The sequence below is a fragment of the Thunnus thynnus genome, chromosome 12, assembly GCF_963924715.1.
Source record: "Thunnus thynnus chromosome 12, fThuThy2.1, whole genome shotgun sequence".
Lineage (NCBI taxonomy): Eukaryota > Metazoa > Chordata > Actinopteri > Scombriformes > Scombridae > Thunnus > Thunnus thynnus.
In genome coordinates this window covers 32378786-32400802 of record NC_089528.1, presented here as the reverse complement: position 1 = coordinate 32400802, position 22017 = coordinate 32378786, and the positions used below count along the sequence as shown (strand labels likewise).

Below are 22017 nucleotides of genomic sequence, written 5' to 3'. Positions count from 1 at the left end.
GCATTTTCACAGTAAACTGACTCATGTGGAAAGAACAGAAAAAGATTCTAACAACAGAAATGAAAGTGAAGAGAAAACACAAACAGATCAATAAATCAAATTCATTAAAAATACACAGAATGAGATGTTGTCTAGTGGTGCAAAGTAACTAAGTACATTTACTCAAGTTCTGTATTTAAGTACAGTTTTGAGGTACTTGTACTTTACTTGAGTATTTCATGTGATGCTACTTTCTACATTTCAGAGGGAAATATTGTACTTTCTACTCCACTACATTTATTTGACAGCTTTAGTTACTTTTCAGATGAAGATTTGACACAATGGATAATATAACAAGCTTTTAAAATACAACACATTGTTAAAGATGAAACCAGTGGTTTCCAACCTTTTTGTCTTTTGACGTCTTACAAAAAGCAGTGTGTAGTCGGGGTCACATTTCACATGTCTATGAGTTGTTAACAGCTCCACCAAATAGTGATTTTTCCCTCTAAACTTCTCACATGCTTTCATTTCAATAAATGTTCAAATGATCCAATATTTCAGCAAAAATCAAAGATTAGAGAAAAAGTCCAAAAACTGAAAACAGATTTGTGTATCAGAACTTTGTTTTTTCTTCTTTCCTCTCCCATTAATCATCTCACCACCCCTCACATTTATCTGCTGACCCTTTGGAGGGGCCCGACCCCTAGGTTGGGAACCACTGGACTAAACTAGCTAACTGTATATAAAGTAGTGTAAACTAGCTCCACCTCCAGCAGCTACAACAGTGATGTTCAAATGATCTGATTGATTGATGGATTCTCGCGTGAATCCAGCTGCCTCGCAAAGAAAACATTTCATGAGGAAATATTGTACTTTTATAGGTTCTAATCAGATCAATATTTACAATTTACAATTAGGGCTGCAATTATTATTTCCATTATCAATTAATCTGTAGATTATTTTCTCAACTGATCGTTTAGTTGTCCATAAAATGTCAGAAAACGTCAATCAGTGTTTCCTAAAGTCCAATCTGACGTCCTCAAATGTCTCAACTCAAAGATATTCAGTTTACTGTCATAGAAACTCAAGAAACCAGAAAATATTCACATTTTTAGAAGCTGGAAACAGAGAATTTGGATATTTTTGGAGTATTTTTATAGGGTACTGTGATATTTCTACTTTCACCTCAGTAAAATATCTCAGTACTTCTTCCACCACTGTAGAAACCACTGAGTAATATTTTATTATCTTGAAATGTTTTATAATGCTGTCAGGCCCTGAGTGATTATTGGATGAAATCAGGGCATTAAAGCAGTATTGCTGCGTGGCTGCTCTCAGCAGTAATATTCCACTGTCTGCTGTGTCAGTGTCTCTTTAACACTCTGACGTGGCTTCCTCCAGCATCCTGCCGCAGACACATCAGCCTCGCCTCTCTCTCTCTCTGTCACACACTCTCTCTCTCTATCTCACTGTCTCTGCGAACAAACCGACCACCCGGGAAGCACAGAACCACACAGGACCGGCACCGGACCGGACCGGGGACAGAAGACAGACAGAAACCATGACAGAAAACACCAAAACCCACGTCATCCTGCTGTCCTGCGGCAGCTTCAACCCCATCACCAAGGGACACATCCATATGTTTGGTGAGCGTTTGGCTTTTGGTTGGGATGGGGATGGGGATGGAGGTGGGGGTGGGGGTGGGGGTGGGGGGTGGAGGCCTGTGTTTGTTTATAAGATAAGAATCAGCAGAAACCTCCCATTAATAACAATAATAATAATAACCAGAATCTGGATCATAAGTAAAAAACTGTAAAATGACTGAGGTTTGTTGTGTCGCTGTCCAGCAAGGTGGTGCTGAAATGAGCGACGCTTTCAGCAGTAATTCCAGATAACACAAACAAAACCAGAGGACAGTCATTGTGATATTACGTTATAACCCGGTTAACCGCCGTCTGAACCCGTTTTAAGAGACAAAACACGCAAATGTTCCGTGTTAAACGTGCGCAGGCCTCGCGCGGCGTGTGGCGCAGCCTAGAATTGAAACCTCCCACACGGATCCTCCGGGGATCCTTTATTTACAGACAGGAACATGATGCAAAACAAACCGACTGACAGAAACCCTGAGTGTCCCGGTCCCCGCAGCTCCCGGCAGGTAGTCCCTGCTCACCTGCGTCTCCTGCGTCACAAACAAGAAGGTAATAATTAGAGAAAGTGACGCTGCGGTTATAAACGCAGCAGATGAATTATTCAGAGAGAGAAATGAAGATTTCTGTTGCTGCTGATGGCCATGACATGCAGTTTACAGGGTTAATTAATTGATCTACCCATTCATAATGATGCAATTAAGGTATTTCTTAATGTGTTAATGTTAATTAATGGAAACGAATTTTAATTTAAAAATCTATTAAACCAAACAGTCTTTATCTGTGCTGTGCAGCAGAGTAACAGGATAAAACCAGCATATAAATATAAAACATGTCAAATAAATAGAAACAGAACAGTTAGAATATTAATATATGAATAATGTAAACTCATGAGAGTGAAGTTGAGAGAGACAGTTTTTGTATCGGTTAGTTTTAGCCAATGAGACTCAAATAGTATTAATAGATAGATAGATAGATAGATAGATAGATAGATAGATAGATAGATAGATAGATAGATTACATAGGCTTAAAGTCAATATAGTAAAATAAATACAGAATAAAATAGAATAAGTTAATAAAATGTATGAAAGTGAAATACAAATAAAAAAGTGTCCTAACTGGCGGCACGTCAGATGTGAAAATTGCTGAGCAATGATGAGATGTTCAAAAGATTGTATTCAACATGAGGATTATAACAAGCTAATATGAGGTTTAATCCATCAAAATTAGTCAAGTAACGTGGACATCTCATCCAAAGTTGCAGCCTTTTTAATCCTCGAAATTTCTATAATGTTCTTGCTCAACGTAATGTCTTAGTGACAGTAAAAGTACCAATACAGCAATGTAGAAATACTATGAGTAAAAGTCCTGCATGAAAAATCCTACTACAGTAAAAGTACATAAGTATTATGCGCTTGATGTAGTTAAAGTATTGCAGTAAAAGTACATAAGTATTATGAGCTTGATGTAGTTAAAGTATTGCAGTAAAAGTACATAAGTATTATGAGCTTGATGTAGTTAAAGTATTGCAGTAAAAGTAGTGGTTTGGTCCCTCTGACTCATATATTATATATATGACATCATTAGATTATTAATAGTGAAGCATCAGTGTTAGAGCAGCATGTTACTGTTGTAGCTGCTGGAGGTGGAGCTAGTTTACATTACTTTATATACAGTTAGCTAGTTTAGTCCAGTGGTTCCCAACCTAGGGGTCGGGCCCCTCCAAAGGGTCAGCAGATAAATGTGAGGGGTGGTGAGATGATTAATGGGAGAGGAAAGAAGAAAAAACAAAGTTCTGATACACAAATCTGTTTTCAGTTTTTGGACTTTTTCTCTAATCTTTGATTTTTGCTGAAATATTGGATCATTTGAACATTTATTGAAATGAAAGCATGTGAGAAGTTTAGAGGGAAAAATCACTATTTGGTGGAGCTGTTAACAACTCATAGACATGTGAAATGTGACCCCGACTACACACTGCTTTTTGTAAGACGTCAAAAGACAAAAAGGTTGGAAACCACTGGTTTCATCTTTAACAATGTGTTGTATTTTAAAAGCTTGTTATATTATCCATTGTGTCAAATCTTCATCTGAAAAGTAACTAAAGCTGTCAAATAAATGTAGTGGAGTAGAAAGTACAATATTTCCCTCTGAAATGTAGAAAGTAGCATCACATGAAATACTCAAGTAAAGTACAATTACCTTAAAACTGTACTTAAATACAGTACTTGAGTAAATGTACTTTGTTACTTTCCACCACTGTTGTAAGATCATAAACTCATCAGGAAAAACTCCTGTTTGATTCAAACAGCAGATCTGCTGTGAGCCTGTTGGACAGTTTAGAGGCTGTGATGCATCAAACTGTAAGATGTTCCTGTTATTTTGTCCACCCACTGTAGAAAAAGAACACGTTTCCAAACATGTTCTGGGCTGTGTTTCATGTTTGATGTGTTGATGCAGCACAGCAGCCATGTTCCCATTGTGACCTATTTTCACCACCAGCTCATCTACAGTATCTGTTTATCTCTCTTCCTCCACCTTCCTCTCTATCAATCAGTCAAATCAGGAGTTAGAAACAGAAAGCCACAAAAACACCAAACATGTTTGGAGAAAAAGCTTTTTTAAGTAAATCTTTGTTAAAGGACGAGTTCGCAGTTTTTCATGTCTGTCTTAAATCAACAGTCAGGAGCCCAAATGAACAGTGAAAGTCCCTCTTTTTGTTACTATACTTCCACCTGCAGCTCAACAGGGAAACACTGTCCGAAGAAACACAAAGAGGGAATTTGATGCTAAAAAGACCCAAGTCAAGTGCTCTTAGTGTCCCACAAGGGTCTATACTTGGCTCTACTTCATTCACCATATGCATTAATAATATCATCTCTGTCACCCTAAATTGTAATGTACATTTTTATGCAGATGACACTATTCTATATGTCACTGCTCTTCTCTTAAAGGACAAGTTGACAATTTTTCAAATGTGTCTTAAAACAACATTCAGGAGCCCAAATGAAAAGTAAAACCTGTTTTCCTTGCTGTAATCATTCCTCCTGTTCATACTGACCATTAGAAGATCCCTTCATAATGACCTTACAATGGAAGTGATGGAGGACAAAATCCACAGTCCTCCCTCTGTGCAAAAATGTATTTAAAAGTTTATCTGAAGCTAATATGAAGCTTCAGTGTCTAAATGAGTCAAATCAAGTAGATATCTTTCAACGTTACAGTCTTTTTAGTGCCAAAGTCCCTCTTTTTGTTACTATACTTCCACCTGCAGCTCAACAGGGAAACACTGTCCAAGGAAACACAAAGAGGGAATTTGATGCTAAAAAGACTGTAAATGTGTCAGATATCCACTTGATATGACTAACTCAGACTGATGAAGCTGAATAGAAGCTTCACACAGACTTTTAAATGACTGTGTGGACACACTGTGGATTTTGGCCTCTATCACTTCCATTGAAAGCACATTTGAAGGATCTTTTAATATCCAGTATGAACAGGAGGAATGATTACAGCGAGGAAAACCTCTTTCACTGTCACTATGGACACCTGACTGCTGGGTTAAGATTTGAAAATTGTGAACTCATCCATAAATGGCACTTAAATGATATCAAGCATGAAATGAATCATTACTTCTTTCTTGTACGTCAGAGTTTATGTGAACATGCACAACAACTCTTCAGCTTTCTCAGACGTGTTCAGACACAGTTTTTCTTCAGATTCCCAAATATCTCAGCAACAGAGTGAACGCTCTGCCAGGAAGTCAAACAAAAACTCATCAATTACATTCCTGCTGAAAGAGCTGGTTAGCGTCACTGTTGCCATGGTGACAAACTGTTCAATAGTCTTCCTTGTAAAAAAAAAAAAAAAGAAAGAAAAAATTTCCTCAGGAATGAAGACGGCGCCTGCAGAGTTTTAACAGTCGGAAAACTAAAAGTCCTTGTTTTGCTGCATTTGGGGGGTTTTACCAGACACCCAATCACAACTTTAACCTGTTAATCACCACTGATCCAGGTTGTCAGCCAGCACAAACTCATGACACACAGAACTTCTAAAACTCAGTAGACAGTAAATGTGCCAAACGTTGTGTGAGCGTTCCTCTGGAGGCCCAGCGTTCATGTCACATGATGTTTTGACCCGTTAGACTGCAGTGGCGTCAGGCTGTGATCTCTCTGACAGGCGACATCACTCTAACACTGATCTAACGTACCTCTAATTTGCCTTTCAGTCCTCCTCTCACCCGAGCAAAGACCTTATATCCACTAGGGGTGTGCCCGAATACAAATACGTTATTCGGCAAAGCACAAATAGCGGGATTTTTTTTACAAATATTTGTTTCATACAAATATTTTAAAAATTATTTGTTTTCGGGAAGAAAAAAAACATGTTAACTACCAACGTGCAAGTCGGTTACATCACCATCTCAGTGTCTCTCCTCTGCTCCACTGTTACGTCTATCAGCAGGTCTCAACGAGGGGAGTCACATCCACCTGCTACATGACGCACATTTCCTAATTTGGACATCACTCCCGGAGTTGGGGGTGTTCCCCAGAGATAAAGCTGAGCTACTGACACGAATGAAGCACTCCCAAGGGAACACTCCATGAACATTTATTGTAACACTTTAATTTTCTAAAATTAAAAGCGTAATAAAAACAAAAACAGAAACAAATACAAATACTGGGCCCTCTGCACATCCCTAATATCCACACTGTATCTGCTCAGACTGACCCACGCTGGCTGGCTCACCAGTCCAACCTCCATCACAGTTCATCTGGTTCCACTAGTCTTACCAGTAGCTACTAATTATATTTGACATTTCGTTGATATGATTCACCTTCAAACTGTCTTTGAAACCTACTTTTGTTCAAGCAGAAAGTAGAAACTCAGCAGTTTAACCTCATTAAGTCTGCCACCGGTCGTCCCTCTCTCCATTTCCTGTGAGTTTGTCATATTCAGGACAAATAATTTTGAGTCTCCAGATGTTCTTTTTGGAAATCTGTCTGGACGTTTTCCTGACAAAAAGTGTCAGATGTGTCTGTGTGTTTCACTCTTTAGTTAACAGCTTCACATGCAGTACTGTCCTCCACCTTTACAGACGGACTCACAGCCACTTATTTACACTTTTATTCTAGGCAGACAAAATGCTTAAATTTTTACTGACTTCAAAGACCTTCTGCTACATTTACTCACAGTGGTTCAGGAGCTACAGACATTTTTATTTTGGTACTAAATTTGAGTTTTTACTCTAAAATAGTGTTGTGGTGGAAGAGGTTAATCAGCCCTTATATCTGTTCACTGTTTATCTGGTTTAACTTGTCTTACAACCAGCCACTAAATTACAAACCCTTTGCATGCAAGAATAATCTCTTAGCAAAGAAAAGAACATGGTTTCAGTATGAAGTTGTGTCTGAGTGTAAGAGTGCAGTCAGGCTACAGGGTTTAGCTTTATTAACAACACTCCAATATACTTTAAAATAACATATCAGACTTTGTCCGGGACAGAGCGATGAAGTCCTGGACTTATTCCCATCGTTGTTTCCGGTATTTTCACAGCTGAACACCATTCAGCAAGAAGGGGACAGAAGTTCACTGTCTGACATGAAGTATCACAACACGAACACCAGATACAGGCGACTGAATCCCAACAACCAACAATCAGAATGTTTTTAGGAAGTTCTCAACACAAAAGGCAACACAGACAAACATAATATCACATCATAGATTCATTGTGGGAAGAAGATAAAGTGAGAATGCTGGATTATTTACACAATATTATCATATGTGTATTAGTAACATGATATCGTCATTACCGGTATATCACGACACCCCTATTTGACATAAACAAAACAAGAACTCTGTCCAGCAGCTGTTATTTAATCTTTGACTTAAAGCTGAAAGGATTTGATTCGTCCTTTAAGAACAGGAGTCCAGATGAACATTAAAGCTGTTTTTCTTGCTGTAATCATTCCTCCTGTTCATACTGACCATTAGAAGATCCCTTCATAATGACCTTACAATGGAAGTGATGGAGAACAAAATCCACAGTCCTCCTTCTGTGTAAAAATGTGTTTAAAAGTTTATCTGAAGCTAATATGAAGCTTCAGCGTCCAAATGAGTCAAATCAAGTAGATATCTTTCAACGTTACAGTCTTTTTAGTGCCAAAGTTCCTCTTTTTGTTACTATACTTCCACCTGCAGCTCAACAGGGAAACACTGCCCGAGGAAACACAAAGAGGGAATTTAATGCTAAAAAGACTGTTGATATGACTAACTCAGACTGATGAAGCTGAATAGAAGCTTCACACAGACTTTTAAATGACTGTGTGGACACACTGTGGATTTTGGCCTCCATCACTTCCATTGAAAGCACATTTGAAGGATCTTTTAATATCCAGTATGAACAGGAGGAATGATTACAGACACCTGACTGCTGGTTTAACACACTGGAAAAATTGTGAACTCGTCCTTTAAAGGGGAAACTGAATTTTATTTGTTTGTTTGTTTGTTTGCAGAAAAAGCCAGAGAATATCTGCATAAAACAGGGCGTTTCATTGTGATCGGAGGAATCATCTCACCGGTCCACGACTCCTATGGGAAACCTGTGAGTAGTGACGGAAGCTCCTCAAGTCACAACATAGTTTTTCATGTCACACTGTTCAACTTTTCAGCAACAAACACACAAAGACATTGTCTTCACATATTTATCTGTCTACATTTACAGGCTGAACTGAGGGGCTGCATAAATGACCAGTAGAAGATAAATAAGAAGTTTTTAACTGTAAATCATGCAAAGATATTCCAGTAGAGCCCCAGAATATGAATATACACCAGGAAATGGTTCTTAAAGCTGCATTCATTGATCTTTTGGCCACTTGAGGGCAACAGAACACAACAATCACACCTCATACAGTTGTCGTGTTGAATGCATTAAAACAGCTGCTTCCTTCCAGCAGAGCAACATGATCATCACATTGATTTTCCCTGGAAAAAAAAAAGAAAAGAACTGCTGTTGCAATGAACACTGAAGGCTTGGACCCGAATCTACTCATAGAATAATAAAATGGCTGCTCATAGTGCTGCGTTTAAACCTGCAGTGTGGAACTTTTATATACAAATAAATGTCTGTTACATCCGAGCCAAACAAGTTCAAACAATACTGATTAAGCACATTTCACAGTATACAGAGTGTTGGCTCTTTTGGCCGTCTATAACTCCTCTAGACTTTCCAAATATTATCAGACCGAATGGATGAAATTCTGATAATGGAACAAGTCATTTCGTTGGGGTTGTGTGACGCACAAAACAATTTACCCACTTTTTTACAGCCGCAACAGCAGGTTACAGCCAGTATGTACTGCATGAGAGTGTGTTGCATGTCTGTGTCAGGCAATCACAGCCGAGCCTTTACTCTCACTGCCAGAAGGGGGAGACAAAAGTCCCGCACTCAAGTTTTAATCAGAGAAACCATTAAAACCTGCACCTGTAACACTCCTTCATGACCTGCAGGTGGCAGCTAATCCTGTTTTTGCCTGTAGATGGCAACAGATGTTGACTCCTGCAGCCCCTTCAAAAATGAAGAAATAGCTTCCAATAAATCTAAAGGATGTGTTATTTATTGAGGACTTTATAAAATGTCGTTCTGTTCCTTTACACAGAAGGAAAACCTGTGTTTCATATGTTGAACACCATCACTAACCATAGATAATCATCTCTACCAGCTGCAGCTCTCTGCTGCTGCTGCTGCTGCTGCTGCTGTTGTTTTCCTCTCTGCTTCCAGCTGGAATTAATGAAGGTCTTGTCCTACTTTCGCTCTGCCTCTATAGGAAACACACAACATGAATAATAGATGCAGCAGACATACAGTTGCAGCCACATCAGGATCTTTGCTGTTCATTTCTGATGGGATGTTTTTCACCTGCATGCAGCTCCACGATGCAGCGAATGGTTTATTCATGGAGATTACTCACTTCCATTATTATGTTGTTCAAATGACCTCAGACCTGCAGACAGATGACTCACCGACCTGTCAGTCATCACGGAATAATACAGATTTCCCTTCCTGTTTACATACTGCTTTCCAGAGGTGGAAGAAGTACTCAGATCCTTTACTGCAGTTAAAGTACCAATATGGCAATGTGAAAATACTCCATTACAAGTAAAAGCACTGCATGAAAAATCCTCCTACAGTAAAAGTACATCAGTATTATGAGCTTGATGTAGTTAAAGTATTGCAGTAAAAGTAGTGGTTTGGTCCCTCTGACTGGTATATTATTATATATGACATCATTAGATTAGAGCAGCATGTTAACAAACAAACGTTGTGCACATATTTGCAAATAAAAAAATAAACACTGAACATTCATAAAAGATGTTAGTTTGGTCTCTGGAGACTCTGAGATCTCTGACTTACTGGTTCTGATCACACAGTCAGATGTCGTCATTGTTTATCTTTGCACTGATGGGTTAACTCTGTGTGTGTGTGTGTGTGTGTGTGTGTGTGTGTGTGTGTGTGTGTGTGTGTGTGTGTGTGTGTGTGTGTGCAGGGTCTGGTGCCCAGCAATCATCGTCTCACCATGTGTCAGCTGGCCGTCCAGTCCTCTGATTGGATCAGGTGAGATCACATCAGAATTTCAGAAACAGCAGGTTAATAAACTCAAATCTCCAGAATTGACCACATACACGCCACATTAGAAGATTTTTTATGTTATTATAAGAAAATGATAAAACAACTGATATGGTGTTTTGTGTGTTGGGTTGGGTGCAGGGTGGACCCCTGGGAGTGTTACCAGGACACCTGGCAGACCACCTGCAGCGTGCTGGAGCATCACCGTGACCTCATGAAGGTGAGATTTTGTTCTGAGGAGGTGTAGGGGGACGAGAGCCAGGTCACTGTGACCTGTACCAATGCCAAACATGTCAGCCCACCAAACAGGAGACATCTGGAAATATTGGGAAAGGGGAAGAGTACGACACACACACACACACACACACATAGTGCAGAGACGCCCATTCACAGTAAAATAGTAAAATTGAGAAATATCTCATTCTTCTTTAGAATTTGAGGGTGCCAAGGAGTCTGGTAAACAGGATGAAACTTAACTTGACACGCAATACAAATACAACACACACACATAGCCTGTCTTCGGTATAAAAGGCATGTCACGCTCTGTAAAGTGGGAAGATATCTCTGACTACGTTATCAGTAGGGCCGCTGTGAATAAAGAGATTCTCCATCTGGCACCTGTGTCTCGACCAGCTGATTCCTCTTTTATACGCCTCTTTCTGCCACAACATAATAGGAGGAGAGTTTTTCTGACTGTATGGAGTTTTAGTGTCTGAACTGAAGGTGAAATAATTTGTTGTAGGAGTCATTTTCAGTTATATTTGTGGTATCGCATACCAAACAGCACTTAAAGATGACAGCGTTTGTCCCGGTGTGGACAGACGGTGTCGCCTCTTCAATGACATTAGTGGGAAAAACAAGGCAGAACCTACAACTCATCATGTCAGGGGAAGCTCCAGGTTACAGGTTGTTGGGTTCCCAGAATAGAACGTCAGCAGGCTCAGCAGGGGATGAACTCCTCCATCAGGGAGTCATCCTCACCTCCTTCATCACCGTCTGTTGCGCTGCTGCAGCTGCAGGGACAAGAGCAGACTGCAGCGATTGGCTGCAACCTGCCGTCCCTCCAAGACCCCGAGGCCAGCAGGAAAGATCTAATTGATTGATTGATTAATAGTTTCAGTCATTTTGAATATTTTCATAGTGAATATTTTCTTTAGTCTCTATGACAGTTAACTGAATATCTTTGTGTTGCGGACAAAACAAGATATTTGAAGACGTCATCTTGGGTTTTGAGAAACTCTGATCCACATTTTCCACCATTTTCTGACATTTTATGGTTCAAACAACTGATCAATTAATTGGTAATGAAAATAATTGTTAGTTGGGGCCCTACCGACCTCATCAACACTGACATCGACTGCACATTATATTAATGTGAAAATATTATCATCAACACACCTGTGAACCCATCACATCCAACATGGTGCGTTACATCAACACAAGGCTTTGTATTATTATTATTATTATTATTATTATTATCATTATTTTTACTTTTTTATTGTAAAGGTTTAGGTAATGTTTTATTTTACAGGTCCCTTAATTTTATACTGATTTCCTGGAAATATTCTGAGTAATTTACAGGTATTTTACACTTAATTTTGAGGACATTTTACAGAGAGGGAGGTGCGATTTGCCACAAATTATAGGAAAAAAGGGAAAAAAGTGCTAAGTTGGTTTATTTGGTAAGTGTCCACTCATTACATTTGGGTTTGCCATATTTCTTAATAAATAAGACTCTTGACAGTTCCTTAACTGACAGTAAACACTCAGTTTTCAGTCTGTAGTTTTGTGTGTCAGACTAAATATTAGTATTTTAGATTCTTAAAAACTCTACAATGAGCTAATTTCTACTTTACTACCAACTTACATAACCATTTCAAAGAAATTAAGAACTTCTGGAAACATTATGGGTGATTAAGAACTGAATCCAGAAGTAAAGTTGTACCAAAATGTCCTGAAAAAATTAACCTTGACAAACCTTCAAATTACATAAAACATTTCCAGGAATATAAAATGAAGGGACCTGTAAAATAAAGTGTTACCTAATGTTATTTATATTATTTATGACCTCCTTGTGTTTTCTTTTACCTTCTATTTCTGATTGTTATGCAACACAACACTGAGGTTCATTCCTCATATGTGCAAACCTTCATGGCAATAAACCTGTTTCTGATTCTGGTTCCTGGAGTAGAGAAGAAGCTTTAGCACAGCGTCGTGGACCAGCAGACATCTCACAGGACAAGCAGGACGTTTCTAGAGACTTTTCCATCAGTGACAGAAGCTTTTTACAAACATTTGAGCCCAATTTAACTCCACTAATAGTTTAACTGTGGAAAAAATGACCATATTCCCACCTCTGCCTGTTATTAACAGTTTGTCACATCTGTTGAGTCCATTAAAATGTTGCAGGTGGCATCACTGTCGGCTGTAATAAGTGTTTTATAATATACGTACAGTATTTATATGAGTGTGCTTTCTACTGTACGTCATATATCCAAAAAAAAAAGTTGTAGTTTTTAAAGAACAAGTGCTGATCGATAGATTTATTTTTTTCTCAGAGAGTCACCGGCTGTATCCTGTCCAACGTCAACACGCCGTCAACAACTCCTGTGGTTGGTCAGCCACAGAACCAGACTCCACCCATCTACCAGAACCACAACAACATGAATCACAAGCCCACAGCCAGTGAGTCACAGTCTGCTTCCTCCTCATCCATCCGTCACTCCTCATCATGCAGGAGCACTGTGTGATGATCTGTATCCTCTGGAAGCTGATGATGATGATAATGATGATGATGATGATGATGATGATGATGATGATGATGATGGAGATGACATGTTCTTTCTTTCTCTCTCTGCTCAGTCAAACTGTGGGGGAAGTTCAGTGAGAGTTTGGGAAGGATCTGCTGCGTCCGTCCGCATGTCGAACGCTTCACCTTCGTAGGTCAGTAAAGACTCTACAAGGTTTATTTAGGATCTCACCCATAATTCAGTTTGTTGGATGACATTACAGCAAAAAGTAGAACTGATGTCATCAAGCAGAAGCACAGAGCTGTAAACAAAGAGTAGCAGCAGGGGCTCTGAATGGTTAGACAGCTTTACTTTGAGTTTATTAATTCATCATTTAAATATCATGACTCAATTAATTTATAATAACTTTTTTTTTAAATTAGGGACCAAGCCCAAAAGGCAGAGGGCGAGGACCCCATTGTTTTTCGTGCGTTTCTCTCTGTCTTTCTTTCTTTCTTTCTTTATTATTACGCCATTTAAAACCTAAATATGATCCCCTAAACATGCTCAAAAACTCACCAAATTTGGCACGCACATCAGGTCTGGTGAAAAATTTGATAAAATGTAAAAATTAATCCCTAAAGTGCCAAAATGTGCTCTCTAGCGCCACCTATGTAACTAAAATGGCCGCCACAGCCCGTAGGAATGTCATAGAGACATCAAACAAAACTCCGAACAAACGCTATCTCCTCCGAGGGCGTTAATAGTATCGGCTTCAAACTTTAATACATGGCTAATGACACTGTGCTGAAAAAAAGCTGTGAAAAACTTTGTAATAACTTGAACGGTTTGGATTTTATAAGCCCTGAAAGTTGCAGTGCCACAACACCCTTACAATATAAACCAATGGGGAGGCAATCTATGGCCATGAACTTTGTGTCAAACAGAGGCTTCTGACATCTAAACTATAAGTCTGACCACTTTCAAACCTGTATCAATGGATTCGCAATGAAATTTCTTACTAAAATATGATTTTTAATGTAAGATTTGGCCAAAGTCATGGGATTTATGAGGAGATTTCACAAGAAGCGTACTCTAAAATCCTCCTCTCCAACTGCTCCTGGTGATGTCACTCCCTCAGTGCTGTGAAACATTCTGCAATACACACTCATTATAAAATCACAGGAGGAGCAAGAAAAGACTTTAAAACTCACACTCTAATATCTCAAAAACAATAAAAGATAGAAAACACATGTAAATTTGTAGGTCAAAGTCTCGTGACTCATTTAAAGTTCAAATGAAGTTTGTATCTAAAACTATGTGGAAGCAGTAAATGTTCAAAAAGGTGTGGGTTCACTCACACTCTCCATTCAAATATATGAGTATTTTTCTGTGTCCAGCTGCAGTTACTTATTGTCTCTACACACCTGACAGTACACATGTCAATCAAACTTTCAAAATAAAAGCACACCACACTTGTAAGAAATATCCCTAATTTTTAAAAAGCAAAATGATCTGTGTGCGAGGTCCTGACCAACGCCGCTTGCAGCTTTAATTAGTAAATGATTATAATTGTAAAACTATTCTTGTGGCACACTCATGACTCCATATGTTCACTGCATGCATCTTATTGTGTATTTTCTGTGATTCTGCTAGATGAAAACGCCAACCTGGGGACCGCGGTGAGATACGAGGAGATCGGTGAGTCATGCCGACAGTATCTGAAACTGAGCAGATCCTGTGTTGTGTCCTCTGGTTTCCTTCCTGCTGTGTCTGAACTCCTTCTAGTTTGTTTGTTTCCAGTAAACATGATGTTTACTGAGGTGTGTCTCTTTCCTCCTGCCTGTTTGTCGTCTGTAGAGTTGCGCATCTTGCTCCTGTGTGGCAGTGATCTCCTGGAGTCCTTCTGCATCCCTGGCCTGTGGAAGGACAGTGATGTAAGCACACTGTAGCCCCGCCCCCCCACCACCCTTTAGCCCCGCCTCCTAGATATTTCCACTGAAGTCTATCGTAATGATCGACGGTCATTTCGATGTTGTCAAAGGAAACATCTGCAACAGGACAGCATTAACACCCCTAACACGCAGCGTTACTCTTCTGTCACACTGCTAACAACCAACAATAACCGTCCTACCGTGTGTTTGTTAGAATGTTTCAACAAAAATTCCCAAATAAAAATAATAATTCAAGAGCAGTTTTAGCTGATGGGATCACTTCACAGGAGAGTTACACCTGCAAAATGTTGCTGAATTAGAGACAACTGATTAATAACAACAGTTTACCAATATCAACCTTGCAGATCAAAACATCCCTTGTAGTTCCAGATTGGCTGAAAGTGGTGGAAGAAGTATTCAGATCCTTTACTGAAGTAAAAGTACCAATACATCAGTGTAATAATACTGCACAACAAGTAAAAGTCCTGCATGAAAACCCTACTGTAGTAAAAGTACATAAGTATTATGAGCTTGATGTAGTTAAAGTATTGCAGTAAAAGTACATAAGTATTATGAGCTTGATGTAGTTAAAGTATTGCAGTAAAAGTACATAAGTATTATGAGCTTGATGTAGTTAAAGTATTGCAGTAAAAGTACATAAGTATTATGAGCTTGATGTAGTTAAAGTATTGCAGTAAAAGTAGTGGTTTGGTCCCTCTGACTGATATATTATTATATATGACATCATTAGATTATTAATAGTGAAGCATCAGTGTTAGAGCAGCATGTTACTGTTGTAGCTGCTGGAGGTGGAGCTAGTTTACACTACTTTATATACAGTTAGCTAGTTTAGTCCAGTGGTTCCCAACCTAGGGGTCTGGCCCCTCTAAAGGGTCAGCAGATAAATCTGAGGGGTGGTGAGATGATTAATGGGAGAGGAAAGAAGAAAAAACAAAGTTCTGATACACAAATCTGTTTTCAGTTTTTGGACTTTTTCTCTAATCTTTGATCTCTAATCTTTTGCTGAAATATTGGATCATTTGAACATTTATTGAAATGAAAGCATGTGAGAAGTTTAGAGGGAAAAATCACTATTTGGTGGAGCTGTTAACAACTCATAGACATGTGAAATGTGACCCCGACTACACACTGCTTTTTGTAAGACGTCAAAAGCCAAAAAGGTTGGAAACCACTGGTTTCATCTTTAACAATGTGTTGTATTTTAAAAGCTTGTTATATTATCCATTGTGTCAAATCTTCATCTGAAAAGTAACTAAAGCTGTCAAATAAATGTAGTGGAGTAGAAAGTACAATATTTCCCTCTGAGATGTAGAAAGTAGCATCACATGGAAATACTCAAGTTAAGTACAAGTACCTCAAACTGTACTTAAATACAGTACTTGAGTAAATGTACTTAGTTACTTTGCACCACTAGACAACATCTCATTCTGTATAACATTTACTATAACTTGAGTAAATGTACTTCCACCACTGTGAGAACTGATGTTCCTGAAAAGTTGATGTAAACTGTGTCGACCATAAATGTGTTCAGACTGAATGCAATAACAAAAATAACTGGAGTTTCTGAGATCGGTCAGTATTTACGTTTATAGAACTGCTTCACGTTCAGTCTGAACACACTTTAAGGTGAAGTGATGAACATGGAGAGTTCAGTCATTTCTGCAGGTTTCAGTGATTAATGAAATGGTTTAGAAACTTCATAAACTTCATATTCATGTCACTGACTTTACAAAAGAGTAAACGGACAATTTACTCGACAATTTTTGGGCATTTTTGCAGATTCAGTTTTACAGTCAAATTCAACTCAAATTAAGAGTGTAGTGTGATCTGTTCAATGTTGATGTATTTCATGTGAAATCAGGGAGCCCCTTAAGTCCCTAAAAGATGATATTGATCTATGATTTTTCTAAAAATAGATTTAAAAAATAGATGTTTTTATCTTGTGGGCGCAAGATAAAAAAAGTATTATCTTTCGGGACTTTGGGGGTCACTACAAAAAAACAAAAACGTGTCAGTTAAAAAACGTTGAAATGTTCGCAGAAAGCACCAAACAAATGTACTTCTACCCAGCAAGCAAACAGAAACTTAACCATCATAAATGCTGATGTGACCTTTAAAGTGGAACAAAGTTCATCTTGAGCTTCTGTACTGTGACGTATTTCACAGTAAAACTTACAGTTACAACAACGATTTAAATCAAATCCTTTGCATTTGATTGGTCCACTAAATACAAAGCACAATACAGAAGTGTAGAGATAATAATAATGATGATAATAATAATAATACATTTGAAAACATGTCACAGGAAGAGGAATGACAGGAGTTTTGATGTAAAAATACTGAAATATTTTTTTGACATGTTTATGGGATATAACCTGAGATAAATGAACAATTAGCACAGAGACACGTGATTAGAACTGAATATTTTTTTATTTCACTGTGTCTTTAAAGCCGCGGCTGAAGGTTCTGTTTCTGTGGTTTCAGATGCAGGTGATCGTGGGAGATTTTGGGATCGTGGTGGTTCCTCGTGACGGCACCGACACAGAGAGGATCATGAATCACTCGTCCATCCTCCGCAAGTACAAGGTCAGAGCAGAATATCACTGTTCTCCTGGTTCAACACACTCTGACCTCACATTTTACAGTGAATGTAATGATCCCGTGTTTGTTCGCTGTTCTTGGTTTCAGGACAACATTGTTGTGGTGAAAGACGATATGCATCACCCCATGTCCATCGTCAGCTCCACTAAGAGCAGGTGTGGATTTCACTTAGCCCAGTTTATACGTCTCATTATCACCATTTTTACATTGGATGGCAGATGGATATCAGTTTCATCTCTGTGCGTTGGTCCAGGACCTGGTTAGCCTAGCTTAGCACAAAGCCTGGGATCAAGGGTAAACTGCTATGGGATTCAATTTGTGTCATAATAACTGAACAAAATCTCCCAAGAATCAAACAAAACAAACAAAAATTTAATTGAAAGTGAGTAAAAATAAAAATGACTTCAAAGGCAAAACTTACAATAAAAGGAGTGAAATATTTCATTACAGTATTTTCACTTTTCTTTCACTGATCAGGATTTCTCTTTTGTGGTCACTTTTTTCAGTTTTAGTCCTGAATTTTTCAGTTTCAACCAGTTGTTGGGGGGAAATAATATAAGTCATACCATTTGTTACACTTCAGACCATTTAGTTGCCCCCCCCCCCCTACAGTAATTGGCCAATGGGAACACAGCCTATATGAGAGCTTTAAATCCGAACCGAAAAATTCAGCAGCAAAACCGAAAAAAAAGTGACTGCAAAAGAGAAATCCTGATCCTGACTTAAAATTGAGCATGAAATCTTCCTGTTCAGTCTTGTAGACTCAAAGATGGAGTTCGGCTAGCAGTTTCCCTCCGTTTCCAGTCTTTTCAGTCTTTGTGCTAAGCTAGGCTAAACACGTCCTGGACATATCTCTGAACCTGATGCACAGACACGACACTGATATCCATCTGCTCATGAAATCAAGAGTGTACAACATTAAATGTACAATATAAAATGTAAAACTGAGTTCATGTTCAACCCCCCCCCCCCCCTCCAGACTGGCCCTGCAGCACGGCGACGGCCATGTCGTGGACTACCTGAGTCAGCCAGTCATCGACTACATTCTGCAGAGTCAGCTGTACATCAACGCCTCAGGATAGAGCCAACAACCAAACGGCATGAGAACAGGAAGAGTGGGGAGGGGGAGGAGGGGGGGGGGGGGGGGAACTACAACCACCATCATCTATATGAATATACACACCTCCCCCCTCAAACTAAAACTTCCTTGTCTGTCTTCTGTGTCAAACATATACTCTTCTTTGAGCTGTCGCTTTCCCAACAGGAGCATAAGGCTGCATTCACACCAAATCCGGCAGCGCGGTACTTCCCTGCAGGGTTGTGCGGAGGTGCAGGCGTGTTACTACCATTTGTGTGACATCACGTTGTGACCCGGGCCCATTCCCTCCATTTCCTCCACTCAAACAATGGACACAAACCAAAGGAAGCTTCTTGCTATCTTCACAGTTGCTCGGTCAACAGTGGAATGCTACAATGCTACATGCTAACCAAGGTTCTTCTTCTTCCTGCGGGCGTCTTCAGTTTGATCGCCAGCTTACGTGGTTGGCCACCGCAGCATGACGTCAGGTCGCATTACAGAAAAAGTTGTTTCCAGTTCAACTTCTTCCCAGACAGCCGCTGTGTTTTTTTTGCTGAGCCCTATATGGTCCCAACGCCCACAGCATAACGCACCGCCTCCATTCAAATGAATGGGAGGACTGGCATTTTTCTCCATATTGCCGAATTTAATGTGAATGCAGCCTTAGTGTTCCTCCTTCTGTCTGTGTCATGTGACTTTACCATCAGGGAAGAGGGCAGGGGCGGGAGGGGGATGGATTTTGGGATGACGATGTACGGAGGTAATCCCAAAGGGCTGCAGAGGTGTCATCGATGTGTTTTTCCACTGCAGTGTTTCCTCACTGGGTTTGAGTTGTGGTTGGGTTTGTTATCTGTCTTTATTAAAGTCTCGGGAAGCATGACACACAGCCGGGCATGCTCAGTGTACCGATGGCAGATGGCTGCACCGGAAAAAAAACTTTTGTATCAGAGTGGCGCCAAGCTAAGAGATGACAGGATCACTGAGCTTCATGCAAGAACCACAAACAGATTTGTTTGAGAGATTTAAGAGAATTTGTTTCATCATTAGAGTTGTGAAGTAGGAGGAGATATTACAGGCGATCCTGGTTCTGGAAGTTAAAATCCCTTCATTTTCTTCTATGTAAATGCACAACTATGAAAAAAAAAGTGTTAAATTGGTTTAATTAGTAAGTTCTCATAACATTTGGGTTCAGACATAGTCGTTAATTTGCAAAAAATCTGAATAAATTAGACTCGTTTCATTTGCATTTAAGGATGTTTCTTATAGTGTTTTTAGGTAAGAATCTAATATGCTAATGCTAATGCTAATGCTAATATGCCGTTTGACACACAAAACTACAGACTGAAAACTGAGTAATTTTCTGTCTGTTAAAGAATTGTTGAAAGTCTAATTTATTAAGATTTTTTTTTGCAAATGAACGATATATGTATGAACCCAAATATAAGTTTTAATCTTACAAAATAAACCAACTTAACACTGTTTTTCGGTTTTTGTATCAAATTGCAGCATCCTTTCTGGAAAATGTCCCCAAAAAAAATCACTAAATACGTACAAATTACTCAGAAAATTCCAGGAAAATTGAGCATTACGCAGGTGTTAAACATCGACAAGGGTAAAAGGACAGTGGACTAGTGGCAGACGCTACCCTAAAGAAAGGTTTTAGAGTCAAAAAAAAAAAGTTCTTGCACGAGGCTCATTGTTTTCTGTGACTTTTGAAGTGAACCTCACCTGTAGATTGCGTCGCTGTGGCTGAGCTCGCTCAGCTTCCGTCCAACTGTTGCTCAAAGCTAAAATTGTACATAAGAACACATCAGTTGTAGTTTTAGTCAACAGTTTAACCTCTATTTTAAATCAGAGCTCAGTGTATCTAAACTGCAGGTAACCATAGCAACAGTAATGATGCTTCAGGCTCTGTTAGCAGTTAGCTGACCGGTGAAACCAACATGACTATAAAAACACACTTTAAAACACGGTTCAGGTGTCTGTTGTTGTTTTCTGATATCAGGATGTGATTAGTTGTGTTGTTAAAATGATTGAATCAGATTTTAGGGCATTTAGGATCCTGAAAATCATTTGACATATTGATGACGATGATGATGATGATGATGATGATGATGATGATGATGATGGGAACTTTTCCAAAAAAAAAACAAAAAAAAACAAAGCAGCAGCAGTGTTGTGGAGTGTGAAGGTTGTTTTATTTCCTCTTCATTTGCTCCTGTTAGCTCTTCTTAGACTGCATGCTTAGACAGTTTGGTTCTGGCATGAATGTTTATCACTTCGTAGAATATGATCTGTTGTGAACGTGTTTGCAAAAAAAAAAAAAACTGAAAAAAGAAAGAAAGAACACACAAAAAGTAAAATATATATAAATATAATAATTTAACAGTGGGGGTCATCACCCCACGTCTCTCCATTTTCTATTAATGAAGATCAAGGCCTCATCGATGTAAACATTGTGTACATTTGTTTGCAATGATTTGTACATTTAGTCATGTTTCGTGTGTGTGTGTGTGTGTGTGTGTGTGTGTGTGTGTGTGTGTGTGTGTGAGAGAGAGAGAGAGAGAGAGAGCGAGAGAGATTTTCGGTCCCTTTGAATTGTATCATGTAGCTGAAGATGAAAAACATGTTTTCTGTATTGATTCGCCTTCTGTTGCTCTGACTTCTTTTGATTGTAAACTGTGATGCACTCTTAACAATGATGTGTCATTTTTAATGTGTGTGTGTGTGTGTGTGTTGACATTTTAGGATGCAATTCACGCTTAAACAACATTTACACAACTGAAGACTGAAAAAGAAAAAGGGGACATAAAGAGAAAGTCTTTGACCGACATTATTGATCTAAAATAACTGAAAAGTTTGATTTTCTGAAGCGATTAACATCCTTCTGCTGCCAAAATAAAACGTAACTGTCTTGAACAGAATAATCTCGTAATGGAAATCTGGAGCTGTCCTTCAGAGTATTAGAGAGAGTATTATTAGTAGTTCAAGTACCAGGAAACCCTTGGAGCAAAAAAGACTTAATCGCTTAAGGACACATTGGGTACAATTCAAAGTGAGGTACTGAGGTACAGCATCCATCCCCCCCGTCCACATACAAGGACTAGCAGACGACCTCAGTATAAGATCGTGTACTTCAACATCGCGGTTCTCATGGCAACGAGGAGAGGTCGGCCTGACCCGAGACGAGACAGCTGGACTGGCAAATCTTAAGTCAAGGTCCTCTAATTAGCCTTTTCTGGAGCTTTCAACCTCATCCCATGGTCATCATTAACCCTTACACAGTGGTGGATAGTAACTAAGTAAACGACTGGACTTAAGTACAATGTTGAGGTACTTGTACTTTACTTGAGTATTTCCATGTGATGCTACTTTCTACATTTCAGAGGGAAATATTGTT

At 39.1% G+C, this 22017-nt stretch overlaps 1 protein-coding gene across 1 annotated transcript; it reads left to right on the top strand.

The window, feature by feature from the left end:
• Nucleotides 1–1395: 1395 nt before the first annotated feature.
• nmnat2 (nicotinamide nucleotide adenylyltransferase 2) lies at nucleotides 1396–20980 on the top strand. Its single transcript, XM_067606960.1, has 11 exons — nucleotides 1396–1628; nucleotides 8144–8232; nucleotides 10175–10242; nucleotides 10396–10474; nucleotides 12813–12939; nucleotides 13117–13197; nucleotides 14640–14684; nucleotides 14844–14920; nucleotides 17423–17524; nucleotides 17627–17694; nucleotides 18519–20980. Exons 1-11 carry the CDS (start codon nucleotides 1544–1546, stop codon nucleotides 18619–18621), a joined length of 924 nt encoding a protein of 307 aa, XP_067463061.1. The 5' UTR covers nucleotides 1396–1543; the 3' UTR covers nucleotides 18622–20980.
• Nucleotides 20981–22017: the final 1037 nt, after the last annotated feature.

What these genes read in the sequence shown, in the direction of transcription:
- nmnat2 (XM_067606960.1), top strand. Translation starts at nt 1,544, where the DNA reads ATGACAGAAAACACCAAAACCCACGTCATCCTGCTGTCCTGCGGCAGC. An exon ending in CAGTCCTCTGATTGGATCAG is followed by an intron (nt 10,243 to 10,395) that starts GTGAGATCACAT and finishes GGTTGGGTGCAG; the next exon opens with GGTGGACCCCTGGGAGTGTT. An exon ending in GCCTGTGGAAGGACAGTGAT is followed by an intron (nt 14,921 to 17,422) that starts GTAAGCACACTG and finishes CTGTGGTTTCAG; the next exon opens with ATGCAGGTGATCGTGGGAGA.